The sequence below is a fragment of the Brienomyrus brachyistius genome, chromosome 14 (assembly GCF_023856365.1).
Source record: "Brienomyrus brachyistius isolate T26 chromosome 14, BBRACH_0.4, whole genome shotgun sequence".
NCBI lineage: Eukaryota > Metazoa > Chordata > Actinopteri > Osteoglossiformes > Mormyridae > Brienomyrus > Brienomyrus brachyistius.
The window spans coordinates 17,380,436-17,400,331 of record NC_064546.1 but is presented as its reverse complement, the minus strand read 5'-3'; the positions used below and the strand labels follow the sequence as shown (position 1 = coordinate 17,400,331).

Genomic DNA, 19,896 nt, shown 5'->3' with positions numbered 1-19,896 from the left:
TCTGGCTGCAGTGCGGAGTAAATGTACTCCAGACTGATCCAATCTGCATCACAGTATGTGCAAAGAGAAGCTTCCAGAGATTGTGTTTTTAATTTGCCTATTTGTGAGGGTCTTCAGGTCTGGGCATGACGTGCCACGCTTTTGGGTTTGACCCCCAGAAACGATCTTTTGCTAGATTCTCCAGCACCGAAAGAGGATTTAGCAGCTGAATGTCGAAAACTTCACCCCACAGGTGAAAGTGATGGTGCGCATCTGCCCCTCGACGGAGCCCCCGGATTCCTCAGAGTCCATGTCCTTCCTGAAGGTGGATCCCCGCAAGAAGCAGCTGACCCTTTATGACCCATCCCTCAGCACACACTCCAACTCAGGGCCCCGGCGTGCTGTGGTGGCCGCCCCCAAGATGTTCGCCTTCGATGCAATCTTCACCCAGGATGCCTCCCAGGTATGAAGCCCCCCCCTGTTCCCAGTTAACATCCCACACTGGCCTCAGGGATAGGGCGTGGGGTGCCCGTTCCTCAAGGTTGCTGGCCCAGCCTTTTTTTTTCGATTTGTGTTTGAGGTCTGAAACTGCAGCTGTAGATAAGGCTTAACGGTGGCTGTCTGCAGCTGACATGACAGAGGCATCTTGGCGGCGAGGGCATGGCTGACAGCCGCATCCCTGCCGGTTTGCGTTCCACAGGCCTTTCAGAGACGCATAATGATTCTATGCTAATTGCCAGTGCTGACAGTAAGAGTGTTTGGTGGACGCAGGCCTCGCTGAAGGGGACCGGCCAGTGACAAGCAGCTGTCTGGCACCCAGCTGGTGATGAAGCTGCTGATGTGACAGCTTTGGCATTTGAAAATCCCATCATAGAGCAGTTGGGGGAGGGGGAGGGGCTTCCTTTAGCTCCGCCTTCTCCAACACTGCTCAATGGGGATCCAGCAGCAATCGCAGGGTGGGTTGGTAGGAGCGTATGAGTGCTTTATCCTCCTGTGATGAAGTTCCTGAAGTGCTGAAGGGAAACCATACCCATCTCATGAGGTGGAGCATGCAAGGTGGTCTGCAGTGGTGTGTCGTATGGAGGGGGGAGGAGGCTCTCCACCACACACAAAGAATTACACACTAACCCTAACCCTAACCCCCCCCCCCAGGCGGAGGTATGTTCGGGGACTGTGGCAGAGGTCATCCAGTCAGTGGTGAATGGAGCAGACGGCTGCATCTTCTGCTTCGGCCACGTCAGACTAGGTAACCCAGGACGTGTCCCTGTTGATTGCCGGCTTGCCCCCCCCCCAGTTGGCCTGCTGCTTTGGAGTGCGCTCAGCGCCCTGCTGATAATTGACTTGGCGGGCTCCGCGTGTCCTATAAGCCTCGGCCTTCTGGGTGCTTCCTGACGTTCCACACGCCGGCAGACGGGGCTCTTGTTGTCGGAGACCATATTGTCCCACCATTTTTTCATTGGCTTCACTTGGAGTCCACAGCAGTGGCACGGAGCGCCTGGCCGGGCGACTGCAGGGGGGAGGCAGGGCCAGCGTGTCTGAAACGGCCGTGTAATTAACCCCCCCGCACCCCGAATTCGAAGGGCTTCCATTTTCCAGCTCTTTGGCTCCTGAGTATCTCATTGTTCCTCTCCCTGTTCTTGGCAGCTGTGGGGCATCCAGCCTCCAGCTGTGGCTGTCAGAGTCTCTCTCCATGTTAATGAGTAACTATGTATCCAAACGAGTCAATGCGAAGGGGAAATAATGAATGTTACTGGGGTGGCATGAATGCTGGGGTGGCATGAATGCTGGGGCGGCATAAATGATTTCACCTTGAGTGCATGTGCTCCGCCCCCTCCAACACCTGTTCCGGTCTCATCCAGGCAAGACGTACACCATGATCGGCAAGGACTCCTCCACCCAGAGCCTGGGCATCGCCCCCTGCGCCATCTCCTGGCTTTTCAAGCTGATCAATGAGCGCAAGGAAAAGACGGGCACGCGCTTCTCAGTCCGCGTCTCCGCCGTGGAGATCTCCGGCAAGGACGAGACGCTCAGTGATCTGCTGTCTGAGGTCGCCAGTGGCAGTCTGCAAGACGGCCAGTCGCCGGGGATCTACCTGCGCGAGGACCCCATCTGCGGCACCCAGGTGAGCTGGCGGCCGGGTATTTATGATGCCACCCGTCTGACCTGCTGTCCTGTGCCAGGCCCTCGATCTTCCTTTGTCAGGACCGTCATTAATGGACCCGAATCCCCTTGCCCGCTCATTCCACTGCACGTCAGCTCCTGTATATGTCCACGCATGTTACCCACAGTATCTGTGTCACACTGGATCTAGCCACACTGCGAATTGCCCTGGGCTGGGGCGGGTTCTGCTTTGACGGCCCTGACAGGTGCTTTCGTCAGATGTTGTTTTTTTTTCTGCCAAGGACCGGCACTTCAAAGGCAGCCTTGAGTCCTCTGAAACTCTCCTCTTTCCCTCCTGAAGGACCCCCCACCCCCACATTGCTCTAGAATGAAGCTTTAGCATTCCAGGGATACAGTGCTTCCCGGCACCCCCCCCATTACCTCTCCTAATCCCCTCCCTCAGTGTGCATATCTGCTCCTATGATTGCCCAGGAGATTCAGTCTGATAGGCAAGAAATGTATGCCTGGGTCCAATTAGCTGGCTTCTTGCTCTCACGTTTCCTCCTCCCTAAAATGTAACCCCTTGCACCCCCTACTCCACTCAGCTCCAGAACCAGAGCGAGCTCCGCGCTCCCACTGCCGAGAAGGCCGCCTTCTTCCTGGATGCAGCCATCGCCGCGCGCAGCACCAGCCGGCCTGACTGCGACGAGGAGGACCGCCGCAACTCGCACATGCTCTTCACGCTGCACATCTACCAGTACCGCATGGAGAAGAGTGGGAAAGGGGGAAGTGAGTAGCCCAGCCTGTCTGTCCATCAGTCACTTGCTGTAACCTGCAGTCACTTTTGTCAGTTGTGACCTGCGCCGGTGTCCCTCCCCTCGCTTCCTGTAACACGCCAAGAATGCCGGCAGGCCCATTTCAGATGAACCCAAACGTTGCTGGATTCCGTCCCATTTTGAACTGACTTCCTCTACCCTTTCTGCCCTTTGTCCCTTTAACAAATGGCTTCACTTCCCGGGATTTTTTTTACCCCCTTTTCCTTGCCTCTTTGCCGCCTGTGAAAGGACCCCCCCGTGGGAAAGTTAAGTCCTTGTAGAATGTGCCAGATTGCATGCGGCCAGCATCCCGGCCTCAGCCGGCTCAGCTCCTCACCGTATCTCGTGACGGTGTGATGGCCTCACTCTCATTTATTTGCTCGGACATCGTTGTCGGGTGGGTGAAGCGATTAAGCCGGCTCAGACTGAGCTTCCCACACTGCCGAATAAAAGCTGCATTAATGAGCATTGCCTGAACTGATTACTAAAACTTTAACAAGAATATTAACGAGCAGGGAAATTTTCGTTTGATCAGCACAAGTGACGTTGAGGGCTCTCTTACGTGAGGCCTGTTGCTAATGCTTCACTGTGGCAGCAGCTGTGCAGAGCGGATGCTTCCTAACGTGAAAATAAATCAGAGCAGGTAATGAGGTATGACGCTCCTTCTCAGGAACGTTTATGCCCCAATGCTACTGTCAAAGGTGTGAGGCTAGTTTTTATTGCAGTGCTGAGTCTGGATTCTGGACACCAACTCTGCTGTTTCTGCTGACGTCCGGAGGTCACTGCCGTGGGCGTGAAGCATCTGTGGCATGCAGACGTTCACACTGTAGTGACCTATCGCCTGATTCTCCCAAGCAAGGGTGCCAGCACCACGTATAGCATAATGTCACTATCAGAGCCCAGTGTCCAGTCTGACATCATCGTAGCATTGGTGTGTTTGACAACCATGGGTTTGCATAAAGCGTCTGGTATCTGGACCTGCATAGATTTTTCTTTAAACCAGGGATTTGAAAACACACCACATCTTAGTCATGAATAAACCAGACGGCAACGTCAGCCAATGGTCTGGCTTCTCCTGGCACCTGGAGGAAGAAGCGATCGTGTGTGCAGAGATGAAAGCTCACCACCACTCTTTGCTCCCCCCCTCTAGTGTCTGGAGGCCGGAGTCGCCTGCATCTCATTGACCTGGGTAGCTGCGAGAAGGTCCTGAGCAAGAGCAGGGATGGAGGTGGTGGACTGTGCCTGTCACTAAATGCCCTTGGCAACGTCATTCTGGCCCTGGCTAACGGGGCTAAGCACGTCCCTTACAGGTGAGGTGCCAAGCTGTCATCCTCCCTCAGTCTGAAAATAACTGAGTGAGGGATGAGGGGCAGGGCTTTTGCAGTTGTACGCACTCTGACAGCTTTACAACAGCACAGGCTCTGCTACCCATGAATAACCCTCATGGCTTGCTTGCGGGTAAATCGCCGCGGCTCATTTTACCTGGTGAAAGCTGGAGGACGAGCTGTGAAATCCGGGCAATACAGGAGAAGCTATCGATAATGGAGAGGAGAACGGGATTGTGGCACTGGAAGAAGGAAGATGCAGCAGAAGAGGGGGAGATAAGGGGGTAGTGAGGGTTGTGTGGAAGTTGAAGATAGGATCAGCGGGGAAGGAGCGGAGCGTGAATGGAACTGGGAGATCTTACTGGTTACTGCTCCCAGGAAAACTGCGCGTAAATCACCGTGTTTACAGTTTCCCAATCTGGTCCTTGAGAACTCACAGACGGCCCATGTATTTGTTCCCTCCAAGGTCTCTGCCAGGTAGTCCACATTTTTTCTCCCTACCGGGAACTGTGAGAGAGCAAACACATGGAATGTCTGAGTCCCTGAAGACCTGTTTGGGAAACACTAGTTAAGAGTTAAGACTAACCATTCTGCCAGAGGTTAACAGCCGCGTGAAAATGTATTAATATGAGCACAGACTAGCATACGTGAGGCTCGGATTTTGACTGTGTAAGCCTTCTTGGCATGTCATGGGAAGTGTGAGTGTGTCCCGGGGAAGCTGGATGTTGGCACCAGCGTGAGCTGTCTGGCTTTGCTGCGCAGGGACAGCAAGCTGACAATGTTGCTGAGGGAGTCGCTGGGCAACATCAACTGCCGCACCACCATGATCGCACACATCTCCGACTCGCCGGCGCAGTACAGCGAGTCGCTCACCACCCTGCAGCTGGCCTCGCGCATCCACCGCATGCGGAAGAAGAAGGCCAAGGTCAGTCACGTTTGGTGCTCATTGGGGCTCATTGCTCTGTTGCAGATGGATGCCTGCTTCTCCATCACCGACGGCCTTTTTTGACTCGATAAATGGTCGGGGTGGTGAAACGTCCCCAGCACGGGAACCTTTAAGATCTATAAAATTAATCAGCATCTCTGTTAACGAACGCCAGTTATAGCAATGATTCAGAGTTAGTTTTTCTTGTTTATCTACACTGTGTAATCAATATGTGTGCCTTGGGAGGTGGGTAATGAATGTACTTAGATTAAGGAAATATACTTTCAGAATAACGAGCCAGAAAGACAGCACATATTTATAATGCTGGCTGGGACACAGTCGTAACGCACAGCTTGGTGGTGATGTTGTAATATTGACCAGTGCTTTTGTGGTCCCCCATTGGTGTGCACTTTTCACCTTTACCATATCGACGCCATTGATATTTACCCTCAGGTTAACTGTGTCCTGAGTGCAGATTTGTCATTAAATAATTCAGTGATTAGTGACAGGGCTCAGAGTCGTGAATTAAAGCAATTTTGGATGTAACGAGGCCCAGTGGTAAAACTAGATGTCTGCTTTGAAAAATGTTTAATTGTACTGTCTCTGTAATGTTTTCAGTATGCGTCGAGCTCCTCCGGTGGGGAGAGCTCCTGTGAGGAAGGCAGAATCCGCCGGCCGCCGCACCTGAGACCCTTTCATCCCAGAACGGTTGCACTGGATCCAGACCTACCAGTCCTAGTCAGTGACCCGGACTACTCCTCTAGTAGTGAGCAGTCCTGTGATACTGTCATCTATGTGGGACCTGGGGGAGCCGCTCTCTCGGACCGCGAGCTCAGCGACAATGAAGGTCCACCCGCATTTGTGCCTATCATCCCCTCCCTCAATAGGAAGCGCACCAAGGACGGTGTTGTGGACCGGGACCACTTCAAATGCAACACATTTGCAGAGCTTCAGGAGCGTCTGGAGTGTATCGACGGCAGTGAAGAGCCAACTGCTTTCCCTGCGGAAGGCAAGGGCTCTCAGACTGGGCCCAAGTTAGACAATGGAGCCGCTAAAGCTAAAGACAATGCTGCAGTGCCTCCAAGGACCTCCTACCCGGAGAACAACTCACCTAGGCAGTCCCCTCAGTGTACATCAGCTAATCTGACTTGCAGCCCTCCATTCAAGTCCACAGCAGAACATTCCAAGTGGTCAACATCTGCTTCTGATGGGGGTGTTGTGGAAAGTCTGAGTCGAACAAGTGCGGATGGGGAGAAGGTGCTCGCGTCAGATGGACGAGAAGTCACATCTAAGTATGTTAGCACCACGTCTCAGGACTCTGAACCGGTGGTGCGGGAGAAGGTCTATGTCAACAAGAGGCCCCTCCCCAAACCCGCGCCTCCTCCTCCCCAACAGAGAGAGCCTAGGACACTTTATCCCGAGTCAGAGGGAAGCTCTGAAATGAGGATGCCACCAGTAGGAATGAGTCACCAAGCACTGAAGCGAAGGGAGCCTGGGAACTCCCCGGTCCTTGGAAGACCCAACCCCATGAGTAGGTCCCCCATGGAGGTGAGCCACCTGCGCTCTACCATTAGGGGAAGATGCTTCGACAGGGATATCTTGAGGACTACAGTCACCCTGCAGCAGCCTGTGGAGCTCAATGGAGAGGATGAGCTGGTGTTCACTGTGGTGGAGGAGCTATCCATAGGCAGTATCATAGACAATGGGAGGCCCTCAAGCATCATTAGCTTCAACAGTGACTGCTCCCTCCAAGCCTTGGCTTCGGGCTCTCGGCCAGTTAGCATCATCAGCAGCATCAATGATGAGTTTGATGCTTACATGTCCCAGGAAGGTGCGTCCGGTATAAACACTGACATAGTGCCAGAGGAAGTGTTTGACTGCCCTGGAAGTAGGTGTTCTTCCATCAGTTCCTGGCTCACCGAAGTGAGTGTGGGTACACTTGAGGGTGAAGGCACTCCTTCTGCAGATAGGTTTTTGCAGCAGCCTAAGCACATTGGTCCAGAGGGTACCTTCTATTTGGATTCCCTTGGCATGTTCCACAAGGAGCCATTTACCCCTCAGGATGTCAAGAGCTCCTTGAATGACAGTGGCTTTTGCTTCTCTGAGATGGACAGTGACAGTGTCACATCCAGCAAACTCTCGCTGAGCATAACAAGGTGTCCGTCATCGCCGGAGTCCATAAAAGTGGCCACAAGAATTTCTAAAGAGACAAAAGCGAATACTCTTAACAGTTCGCAGCCATCGCAGATCCCTCAAGGAGTTCACTCCAGTCTTCCCAAAAAAATTAAACCTACCTCATCTGCTCCCCAGAGCAGCAGTAGTCGTGAACTGCAGAGGCAGGAAGGCAAGCAAGAAGACCCCTGGCTACGCATCGATAATCCGTCAGACTCTCGAGCCAGTGACTCCAGTTCTGCAGGGAAGTTCTCTAGGAATGCCACAAGCAGCATACCCTCCAGGAAGCCTGATATGAACAGCAACAGTGTACCTCGACCGCCTAAGACACTTGTGTCTACCTCATCCCAAAGGGTGGTGGATGGCTGTGAGAAATCTAGTAGCAAGAAAACAGAGACTCTGAGTAAAATGCCACAGTTTCGACGTGGGGCAACCACTCTGGGCACTGTCCCTGTCATCCATAACTCTTCTGATTCCCGGGGGACCCAAGATGTCATGGCTGGAGCTGTTAGTCTGAAGTTTTCTTCATTGGGGAAAAAGACAAATGGACAGAAAGGTAGTATGCTACCAAAGCCTGGTGGCAGCTCTCCTCCTGCTCCACCCGTCCGTAAATCCAGCCTAGATCAGAAAAATCGGATCTTGTTGCCCCCAAGTGCCTTAAAGTCAGCAGGTATCGATGGAGGAAAGTCCCCAGCACCAAGAACAGCTTCATCAGAAGATGAGCTTGAGATGCGGCTCAGAAGTAATTCCGGCAGCCACAAAACATCCAGCCTAAAAGTGGACTGCAGCTCAGGCAAAGCAACATCCAGTCTTAAGACAAGAGGAGGCAAAGGGGACACTGGACAGTGGTATGGGAGTCAGACATCCCTAGAAAGATGTGACAGCTTGTGTTCTGTGGGATCCAAGCCAGGATTATATAGAGAAAACAGTGGGGCAAGTCTGGGCAGTAGTGGAAAATCCAGTAGGTCAGTGCCAAGACTTGGGGCTCCGACTGCTGCCTCCACGCCCACTGCAATTTCTCCGCCTCCTTGTGTCGTGCCAGGGACCCCAGGAAAAGCAGGGATGTTGAAAGGCAGTGTCAACCCCAAGACTATGAGTGTCAGTGGGAGTAAGACCCGCTCAATATCTTCAAGTAGTTCTAAGGCCTTGAGTTCTTCTACCAAATCTCTAGTTGCTCCAGCCGCACGCAACACCGGCCTGCCTCCCACAGGGAAGTTGGGGCCTCGTTCTGTCACCGGGGTCAACAGCAAGCCTGGGAGGGGCACCATCATGGGAACAAAGCAAGCCATCCGAGCTGCCAATAGTCGGGTCAGCGAGCTGGCTTCAGGCGGCCCTGGGAAGCACTTCAGGGGCTCGGCAGACTCAGACAGTGGCAATGACAGTGGGGTAAACCTCAGTGATGACAAGTCCACCGCCCTCACACTGCCCTCCCCGTACAGCAAGATCACTGCTCCGCGGCGGCCGCAGCGGTACAGCAGCGGACATGGAAGCGATAACAGTAGTGTTCTCAGTGGGGAGCTGCCCCCTGCCATGGGTCGCACTGCCCTCTTCTATCACAGCGGGGGCAGCAGTGGGTATGAGAGCATGATCCGGGACAGTGAGGCCACGGGCAGCGCCTCCTCAGCCCACGATTCCATGAGCGAGAGCGGCATGTCCTCTTCCGGCCGTACCAGGGCATCCAGATCCCCCAAGAAAAGGTCGAATGGTGAGTTGTCAATCTATAATTCTTCCTCAAACAGTCTGCTATTCTATTCAGCATCAGAATATTCAGGACCCCTGAATCAGTTCACGTGTTGCCAAAAGGCTATAAATAAAATTATTCTTTGCTACATGGGAAAGCGAAGGATATATCTCACTTTAGCAGCAAAATAACATTTTGTGCTGTCATACAAACTCTTCAGTGACACCCAGCCATTGCCTTTTTAGAGATGTTTGACTGGCACAAGACTCCCTGGTTTCACAATTGAGTAACGTCTATAAATAACCACCAGCTGCTATGTGGGCAAAATGTATGTGTATGAGTCTCCCATCATGGTGTTAATGGTTTGCTTGCAGTTTTTATATTCCATTATTCATAAATATGTATCTCTAAGCTTCAGAATCGTGCTGTAGCACAGTCGGATTGTTAGGAAGTTCAGCGGTTTGAGGATCGAACTCTTTGTCATGATAGGTAATAACTGCTAGAATTGAGAGCAAGGTGTATACTTTAATGCATAAATGCTGTGAACATGAAACAACAATTGAGTCCTGGTCCTTCTAGCCTTAGAACATTATCTTGCATTCAGATACCCATGCAACGTGCAATTTAAGATATATCCGATGCACGGAATAGAACTATATTGAATTGCCCTCCTGTTGAATCTCATCAGGCGATCCTATTCACTCTCAGATTTATGTTGTCGACTTGTGTAATTCATATCTGTTGTAGGTGCAATAGATAGCACCATACACTATATGCATGCAATCAATACCACCCGCAGGTTCAAGCCTGGTATCGCTTCAGATCTTTGGCCTCATACATATTTATTAATATTGCTGCGTACTGCTGGATAAGCCTGATGTATATTTCTCTGATCTGACTTCGATCGCTGACTGGTTTATTTATTTTTTTATTTGTTGTGCCTTCAGGTCTCCAGAGGAGACGTTTGATCCCTGCCCCCCTCCCGGACAGCTCTTCACTGGGGTGGAAGCCCAGCACCACTGGGCAGTGGGTGGACCTGCCCCCGCTGCTGCCCGGCACGCTGAAGGAGCCCTTCGAGATCAAGGTGTATGAGATTGATGATGTGGAGCGGCTACAGAGGCGACGGATGGAGGATGTGGCCGAGGTGAGCTGCTGGTTGCTAAGAGGGGAATGTGGCTCTGTCATCAAATCTGTCTTGAGCTGAGTTTGACTCTTTTGCGTGGGGCCATGGAATTATTTTGTCAGTTAAACCTGCTTAAGGTTCAGGAAAATGTGTTTTGTTCCTGGCCGCATTCTTGATAGTCCAGATACAGGACAGGCACAGAGTCTTTGGTAGGTTGGTTCTTTATCAATGGACGTCAGTTTTGACTGCCTGACATTCTTCCATCCACTTGGCTGCAAATGACTGTGTTTAAGTACCTGTGACGGCTTGCTGGCTGTTTTTTTTTGTCATGTGGGTCTCTGTAGAAATGTGGGGGGGGGGGTATCGCACAAGCAATTACTGCCTGGGGTTAATTGGTTTAGGTATGACTGATTCGCAGGATGGCCCTCGGAAGTGGGTATGAGGCAAAGCCCTGGTGTAACTGAGGAGCATGTGATGGATGAAGGTCTCCATCTGAGGATGCTTGATCACTCTTTATGGCGGCCCCCGCTTCCATGGGTCATTAACCATCCCTACAAGCTGGAGTCAGCCCGGTGGAGAGTTGTTGAAGGGAGATATTAAATCAGCTGGATGGTCGTTTGATTTAGTTTCAATTAGGAAAAGATGATCTTCAATTCGTCTTTGAAAGTAACGATGGCTGAATCACACATAATGGAATGCCTGTCCCAGAGCCGATAGCATTGCTACTAACTCAACTCTACCATGCTGGTGTGTGTGCGAGTACGTGTGCTTGTTGGGTATGTGGCCTTTCGTCCGTTTAATCACACTGCTCTCTCCGTTCTCTTTCCTTTCTCTAGCAACCTTTTCAGGATGTCGAAAAGGTATGTCGATGGGGCAGGATGGGCGTGTCTAAATTGTGAGCTGAATTTAGGACTTTGGCCAGGGAGGGTTTTATAAAATGGGGGTATCATTCATTCATTGCGCAAGGCCAGAGGACCTAGAATTATTACAATGTACGTTACAAGCGGAAACAAGTCCTCTTACACGACAATACCTGGAAAACACCGCGACTGAAATTATAGGGTGTAATTGTATATCCTGTAATTCTTCTGTGGTAACACATGCTACCGTCAAGGACAGGAACAAAAAAATCATCTGTCATTATTGCGCTTCTTAGGATGCTGCCTCACATGTATACATATTTATATATTGGGGATGCTAGTTTCATTCCCTGTTCAGATACAGTATCCCTTGGAATTCACCTAGTGCAGTCTACTCCCTTGGGACCTACAGTCGGTCCATATTTAGCTCCCTCTGAGCTCCCTAACGACAGTCCACATTTTTGCTCCATACAGGGAGGGAGCAAAAACATGGACTGTCTGTGAGTCCCTAAGCACAAGATTGGGAAACACTGAGCTAGTGTGAAAAAAGCCATCAATAGTATCTGGATCGTGGCTCCCCTGTGTGTGGTGGCTCACTGTCCCCCCCCCCCCCCACCCTGGCAGGGCCTGCTTTATTTCAACACCAGGCTGAAGCTATTGGAGAGGAGGCAGCAGCAGATCCGGGAGCTGAAGGCCAAGCACGAGATGCTGAAGGTGGAACTTGAGGACACCAAGCACAGGCTGATGATGGATCCCAACAAGTGGACAGGAGAGTGTGAGTACTGGCAGAGTGGCCATCACACACTGCTGCTAAACTGTGGTCCTACTCCTCTCTGGAGAAATACTGAACATTCTCTATATGGACTACATTTCCAGTGTTAGGTCATCCTCAATGGAAATTAAACTGTGAGCATCAGACTGTCATCTTGTCTGTTCCCATTACTGTTTGTGAAGCATAGGCATTGCCAGGAAAGTTACACTAAATTAGCTGGTTGAAACAAAACCTTGGTCTGGATTTGTATTTTCTGGGCCTGAACCGTCTGTAATGGATTATTTTTGTGAGTAATTTCTTCAGCACTGAGCATAGGTAGCTGTTACCCTATATCTAATCAAGGCAAGACCACTTTTATTAATGCCCAAAGCTGCAGGCAGACTACATTAACCCTCCCCACTGTGTAATCATCACTGGAGCCCGTGCACCCTGCAGGATGTGAGCTCCCGAGCTTCTGCATGCATGTTATTGCGTTGCGGCCTGTTCATAGCCCAGCTTTCGCTGCCACCGTCCATCTGACGTCGGTGGTGTAGCAGAGTCCACCGTTGAGTGACAAAAAAGGACGAGTGCATGTAGTTTTGTGCTGCTGAAATGGGTGAACAAAGAGACTGTTAGCTGTTATTTACAGCAGTGTGGTAAAGTTGCTCCGGGGTAATTTATCTCGATCTTTGATTCTCAGATGCTGGAAATATGTCCATTAATATCTGCTAATTTTCAAAGCAGTTTCTTGGTCTCGCTTCAGGCAAAGAAAGTAAAAATTAGATATTAATGTTCTTACATTCAATACAATTAGAGGAAAACCAGCCTCTCCCTTTCAAAACCGAAAGACCTTTTAAAGGTTTCTCTTGCATAAGTGATACCTTTCTCTGCACCACAGAGGAAGGAAATATATAAGGTCTGTAAAGGTCACAAAGCAAGGCTATTAATTTTTTTTCTGCCAAATTCATGCAGCGCCGTCTTTAAGCTCCGCCTGAGAATGAACATGACAGCATTTCATGCGGCTGAAAGCCGCAGCTTTCACTGTGTCTTGAAATCAATAAAGTGCAATTGGCCTACTGCTATTTTAGGGCTGTGCTGCTCCTTTTAGACCACCCCGACTCTCTGCGGGTGGGGTTTTTAAAAGGCTCCCCCTGTCCCTGTCTAGCCAGAGATATTTACCAGTCGTCGGTACCCCTTGTACAGGAGGAACACACACTTACATTTAAAAAATGTAATTGTCACATGTATGAATGGAAGGCTTACAATTTTAAAGGGTCCTCAGTCCTGGCTATTTAAGTGGAGGTGGACTCTCCTAGCCTAAAACTTACAGATGATGTTATCCTGCTCTTTCAGCTAATATGTTGCATATTTTGCTGTCTCTCTGTCCTCCTGTAGTTGAGGTGGACCAGGATTTAGACAAGGAGTCGCAGGAGTACCTGGAGGCCCTAGAACAGGCCACAGACGAGCTGGAGTACTATGTCAACCTGTGCAAGTCACGTATCATGATGGTGACCTGCTTCGACATTGGGGTGGCAACCGACACGCAAGAAGGATTACGAGAAGTGGAGGTGTGAGGAGGGAGGTGCACGTGGGGGGGGGGGAGGGGGCGATAGAATCTGGAAAGTCGGCATGGAAGGACGGCGAAGAGTAGCAGCAAGTTGGGCGAGACCGTGACAGCGAGGCGGGAAGTACACGACCCACAAAACTGGAGATGTGGGAGTTCGGAGAGGAGAAGCGGCACGAAAGAAACCCTCTGTGAATCTCACAGCATCGGACAAATAGGAGGAAAGCAAGACTTTAGCTCTGGCAGAACGGCTTTCACTCAACTGCGATGAGGAAGAAGGGGCCGCCGTTTTTTTTACCCAAGCCAAAAAGTGCCTTTTTTTACAGACTGATTTCCAGTGAATATTTTTTGTATGGTGCTAGTGAAAAAAAAATAAAGCCAGCATACCTAAGCAAAGCCCTAAGCATATTCCTTTTAAGAAAAAGAAACATATTTTATATTGCATTGTACAGTGTATTTATATCATCATACAGTATGTAAAATATCATTTTAGGTAAAAAAAAAATGAAATAAAATGAGAGAAAAGATGAGCAATAAGGTAATGTTATTGCATCCTAGACGTTGCCTTTCTCATGTTAAAACCTCAGTCAGCCTGTGCCCTGGTCATGTAGCCTGCGGACCTTAGGGATTATTTGGTTTTTTGTTGTAGTTGTTTTGTTACGTTATTTTGTTGTTGAGGACTCACTGTTACGATGCACCTCCTTCGGCCCGGTGGGGGCTGATTAACCGAACTGTTCCACCTCCCTCCCGTTGCCTTGATCACGACTTCCCCTGCAGGCCCATAGACCGCCAATGGCCAGTTCAGTGAGATTGTGGAGGAGATTGTGTGAGTTAGGGGCGATCCAGTGAAACGGCGACTTGCCCGTGGCAGCCCAGTCATCTGCCGGAAGGAGCCGCTTAGGTCAGAAACTGAAGCTACCCTGAGAAATTTACCCCGCGTGCATGTTTGTCTGCAGCGGTTAAGTGGACATTGGCACGGCAACAGGCCAGGGCTTCTAGCGGTGCTGATGCTGAACGGGCAGGTGCTCTATGCATACCGCCACACTCGCCACAGGAGCTTCACCCTTCGTGTATGGAGCTTAAAGGTGCCCACAGTCCTAATGTCTGCTGCAGACTTTGCAGTCTCACTCTAAGCCAGGGGTTTGAGTACTCTCTTAATTCTCTTTCTGTTCCACTTGTCACAAATGCTGGGTTCTCGTAGACACTGCTGAAGTAAGTAAACTGGTTCCAGATCAGTTCTGTCAATGGTTTCAGCCACGGAAATGCCCTATGATGCTGGTGCCACGGACTAGGAGAACAAACCGCACTTCGGCCCAGTGTAGCTGCCAGTGTGAGTCTCTGTTCAGTCCTCTGCTTCAGCCATTGAAGCCCATTTTGGGTTTTCAGAGGCAGAAACAAACAAGCTCTGGCTCATTTAACTGTTTTGGGTTTACGACTCTGAGACCTCTGTTGTTCTTTTTTAAAAATATATTCTCAGGTCCTTTTCTGAAGATGCTGCATGATATTTTTATTCATTGTTTTGTATTATCCATATTTTGCCTTTACTGTTATTTTGTAATAAATCCCTGAGAAGAATGCAGTTAGTTACAAGAACTGACTATTGCCAAACAGAAACATTTTTATGAAAGGTAATGACAGTATATGTATGGTTACATTTCATATCAAAACCTATTTTCTAATGTCTCTGGTTTTGTACAGGGATTCCGGATACTGTGTATAGATGTATAGTATGCCAGCCTGCGTTGACTTTTACTTGTGAATAAAAGATGTCCCTTCTTAATTCTTGGTTCTGCTGCAGTTTTGTTTGCATCATCTTAAATCCATGTAATTCTCTTAGCAGAATACATAGGTCTGTAGATCTGTTATGTAATAGATCACTGATCTATTATCATTGGCCCGTTGCTGACTTCTAGAGATGTGGATGATGAACTAGAGCATGAAGAAAGGTATTGTGGGTAGTCATTCTTAAAAGAGCAGTGTGACAGCTTTCCACGACCTGAACTGCATCAGAAAAAGCCTGGTATAAAACACTGTATGGAATTAGCATGATTTTGCAGGCACACATTTCACCATACTTGAGGTAGACTGCTGAGCTTGTAAACAGTGCATTATGTCCACTGCCTTTATGACATGACGGATCGGTAAAGGAACCTCCCACAAGACATTTGTCTTAAGCCCGAAAGCCATCCTTCACAATGTTTGCAGAAGGCACTTTCCTGACACCCTAGACAGCATGGCTGACATTGGCCAGACACCACTTTCCCTCCGAGATGAGGTGTGGGGTGAAGTGGGACCCAAGAGGCGAACCTGGTCTGATTGGGTCAGGCCTGGCAGCAGGTGGCTCTGCTGCTGTGGTCCTGCCATGGGGATCTGCTGCGAAACAGGATGGGATCTGCAGTTCTTACTTGGAAGACTCAATAGAAAAAAATATATATTGGGTGGGGAGGCAAGGAAGGGAGAATCAGTGTAATCAACTACTGACCAGATACCTGACATTTCCTCGATGCTGTGTCAATGCTACTTTGCTAGGTGCTCCTTGCTTGTGAAGAGCAGCCATTTAATCACATTGCAAATAATAGTATTAGTGGTTGAAAATCCATTCATCAGACTTCCACAAGTAGAGAAGAATAGAGATCACCCCTTACTGTAACCAGAAAACAATCCTTGATGATGATTCCCCAATTATGGCTTTGATAAGACCATCAGAAGATGCATGTCTTAACAGCAGCTACCCTTCCCATTATCTCCCTTAGTCTGGGTTTAAGCTACACTAGTCCTAGCAACATCTTCTTTGAATTTTGGCTTCAGGCTCCCTCTCTGATTTCACAACAGCTTAATTCTGTTCGAGATATAATTGTAGTCTTCAGCAATGCATGAGGATTTTCTCCAGATATTATTAGTATGATGGAAGGCTTTACCAATACACTCCCTTGGCATGTTTAGACTCAGGCATGGTTCGCTGGGTCCAGTTTAATGTTCTGGTAAATAGCACATAATAAATCAGGGACAACTGTTAATTGTTGCTTGTCAGAGGGGATTGTTCATTTCTGCCGCTTTGGCTCGATTACTTTTGATACTCTTGTTTTACGTGTATTTGCTTTTGGTGCAATAATTATCTGCTTTTTTCTGTTTTTTTTTTACTACCTTAGGGAGAGATTATAGTTTTTGATGTTTCTGTTTTTCTCTGATAGCTATATCTTCATTTAACGACAAAGTCCTTCAGTGAAAAGTTGAATGAGCAGCCAGCACCCCCTCGATTCATGCTGAAAACTAAACATTCACAGGCACATCTCTGGCCAGCTTTGCGTCTGAATGAATCATTTGAATGAATCATTTAATGCGGCGGACTGGGGACCAAACAGTGTCCTTGTTTTCATCTCCTTTCTTTACATGAGATGAATGGTCTTCTGGATGGGCATGTTCCATAATGCATTCTTCCTTGGAAGTCCAACTTATTAAAAAAGAAAGATTATTTGGCTGCCTCAGGAGCGCAGCTGGGCACTACATCTCTAATCAAATCTGCAGACACATTGCTTGTCTTCTAATAAAAAAGCAGGCAGCGTCCTATTCACTGCCTAATGGCTCTCATTGAAGTTTAATCCTAGTTTTTATCGGGAGCTACAGATAGCACATTTTAATTTCCTTTCCCCAAAAAAGGGACAAGGATGACAACATGTCATGGCAGATAACTCAATGAACTCAATTCAGTGATGCCTGCACACTAGGAGACAACACATACCTATTATATACAACACTTGGTGCAATATTGAGACTGAATAACATCTCTGTCCTGGAGTCACCATATTCTGATAGGGTTAGCCACATCCCATTCATTCACCATAGAAACCTGGTTGTTCCTGTAGCTTTCAAGGACATATAAGGATAAGGTTCTTATAATAACCGGTGAGGTAATCTCAGCTTGGACCACACACTGCACGGTGTGCTAAGTCTATGTCTAAGGGTCAAACTAAATCAGTTCCCTTGTTCCCGTCTGGAATGTTAACAGCATTTAGTTGCCTTGATCTGCAAGGCCGGATTTTACCATTGTGGTCAGGCAATGGGCAGGACGCCCGTGCAATTTATCCACAGAAGAGAGGAAGGCATGATGCCCAGCGGTGGCAAGCTGAGGGCCTCACTAATCCCATTGCCTGCTGGCTCCGGCAGTGCTGGCTGCAATCAAGATGAAATCTTAAAAGCAGTCGAGTGCCTATTATTTATCTGCAAAGTGGCACTGACGTGCCGACGTGTGGCACGCCGTGATTGGGCGAAGCATGCATGCGGGCACTCGTCCCGGGGCGCGTGCCACCCACAATCTGGGAGGGGGGTGGGGGGAGAAGGGGCATCATTAAAACCACAAGGGACAAGACCCACAGAAATATCACGCTGACATTTTAGTTCTGTGATCAGCCATGCGAGCCTATACAATCTGTGTGGAATGCTGACATGCTTAATATAGCATTCATAGTTTCTATAAACAAAATATGAATAAAGCATATAGGAAACAGTAGTTTGAACAGATGGGTAATATACAAATGGAAGCATATGTAGATAAAAGACAGGCTGGCATTGGCATTAAAATATTTTCTTTTCACTGTTTACAAGCAAGGCTATTGAACTGAAAACCTCAGGTAATAAAGGCAGGGTTTTGACGCTGTCTGCCAGCATTCATGCCCCAAATTCTCTTTTAGAAGCTAAGTGTGATTCCTAGCAGAGCTGCCAATGTGCTTTGTGTTTCAGTCACGCCTTAGGTATCGCTGTTCCCTCAGTTTCACTCAATTACTTATACATTCTCATACAACAAACCGTGTAAAATCACAGTGATAATGGCAACTTTCGGTCCAATCTGCATTGTTTGCGATGAATGCCTGCCATGTTTTTGAATGCGACAAGTGATGCTAGCACTTTGCACAGTGAATTCACCCCCAGGGGCAGCAGTCAGCCTCTGACTGCCCTGACTGAGGCAGCCTATGTGGGAATACAGCACTTTCCCACAACCGGAGACCACACCTTGAAGACACATCGGTCACATCTTCAAACCTGCTGCATAGGGCTCCCCCTATAGGTGACGGTTTGAGGGTGAAACAGTAAGTGGCGGTAGTTCAGCTCGAGGGTGATCTTATGACCTTATGATCTTGACCTTATTGTACAATTCTGAACTAGTTACACAACACAACACAAACACATTGTTTTGTGTGATGTGTTTGTGAGGCTTTTATTAAAATAATACATGGGGTTGAGGTATTTCTTTCAGGGTTAATTTGAGCATCTGCCATTTTGATGTTGTCCTGCCTTGTTACTGGAGATACTACCTGCCACCCCTTCAGTTCTTTTCTGACTGTAGTGTCTGGACTTGGAGTGCAGAGTATAAGCCTAGAACTCAGCTTATGCAAGGTCAGAGAGTCAAAGGTACATTTTTAAAGAGAGCAGGAGACTCCTGGCCTAATACTAATGCTGTCATCAAAAGCAGTAAGAGTTATTATCATACTATTCTGCGCTGGAGAAATGGGAATGCAAATACGTTGCGTTGGAATGTGGTGGACAGACGGTATGTTGGTGATATCAAAGTGCGGCAATCCCGTTTGGCACTCCTGACACTCACCAGCTGCCATGACCATTCAAGCTCACCAGCAGTGGGATCCGGCTGACGAAAATAGATCACCCTCCCCCACCCAGTTGAGAGGGTGTCAGGGTTGGACCGAATCAAATGGGTCTTGCATGTGCCACAGAGCAGTACGGCGCAGGCAAACTGGAACTGAAGAAAGGGTCTTCATGGTGAAATGGGATAGTGTCGATCAATGGGAGGGAGGCGGTAGCACTGGGGGTGCGGGGGTGGCATGTTAAAGCCGCCATGCTATGTAACGAAACCAGTTTTCCTGCATGCTGATGGCTTTTCCCACACAAGGCAAATACGCTGCCAGCAGTCAGAAAAGGAGCTCAAGTAGACTACAGTGGGCGCTTTACAAGAGTCTTGGAAATAGCTCATTTAAAAGTACCCCCCCCCCCCCAATATTTGCTGATCACATTATTTAGTTTCTGCATCTCAACCATATATTCTAAGTGCTGGCGGAGAAGCCTTGAGCAATCAATTGTGCTTAAAGAGGTAAAAAGCACATTCCCAGGGCACATTTTACTGTCTGGCTTCACTGCGGCAATAACATGTTTAGTAAGGAATTATACCTACAATCCACATTTCCGTATTATATAGCCTTAAGTGAACTCTGCCGAGACAATACGTAAGACGTTTCTAAGATGGAAACATCCAATTCTTTTCCTACCTATGATTAATCTATGTAAAAGTCTGCACACTTTTGGACTGTGGGAGGAAACCGGAGCCCACGGATTGAACGTGCAACGCCACACGAGAAAGTCCGAACCGAGAACTTTGTGGCAGCAAAGCAGGGGCGCTAACCACTGCGCCACCGGTATGAGCTTTCGTACTTGCATAAACATTAAAATAAGAAAATAGCCAATACTTTATGGAAACATATGAAAACCATATGAAATATGAATTAACATTTAAAAAAATCTCCGGATCGCTGTCACTGCATTTCGACATGTTCTTACACGATGCACCTGCGTCTGGCAGACTGTCGCTATAGCG

General features: G+C 48.7%; 1 protein-coding gene across 3 annotated transcripts in view; it reads left to right on the top strand.

Moving 5' to 3' along the window:
* kif26ab (kinesin family member 26Ab) overlaps positions 1-15,075 on the top strand; it is a 71,350-nt gene extending 56,275 nt beyond the window's left edge. For all 3 annotated transcript variants that reach the window (XM_048975202.1, XM_048975203.1, XM_048975204.1), the window contains 11 exons: positions 233-442; positions 1,132-1,225; positions 1,839-2,101; positions 2,685-2,868; positions 4,045-4,204; positions 4,982-5,144; positions 5,763-9,021; positions 9,945-10,141; positions 10,957-10,980; positions 11,605-11,755; positions 13,127-15,075. In XM_048975202.1, coding sequence (XP_048831159.1) covers positions 233-442; positions 1,132-1,225; positions 1,839-2,101; positions 2,685-2,868; positions 4,045-4,204; positions 4,982-5,144; positions 5,763-9,021; positions 9,945-10,141; positions 10,957-10,980; positions 11,605-11,755; positions 13,127-13,305 — 4,884 coding nt within the window. In that variant the 3' untranslated portion in view covers positions 13,306-15,075. The remainder of the gene's footprint in view (positions 1-232; positions 443-1,131; positions 1,226-1,838; positions 2,102-2,684; positions 2,869-4,044; positions 4,205-4,981; positions 5,145-5,762; positions 9,022-9,944; positions 10,142-10,956; positions 10,981-11,604; positions 11,756-13,126) is intronic.
* Positions 15,076-19,896: the final 4,821 nt, after the last annotated feature.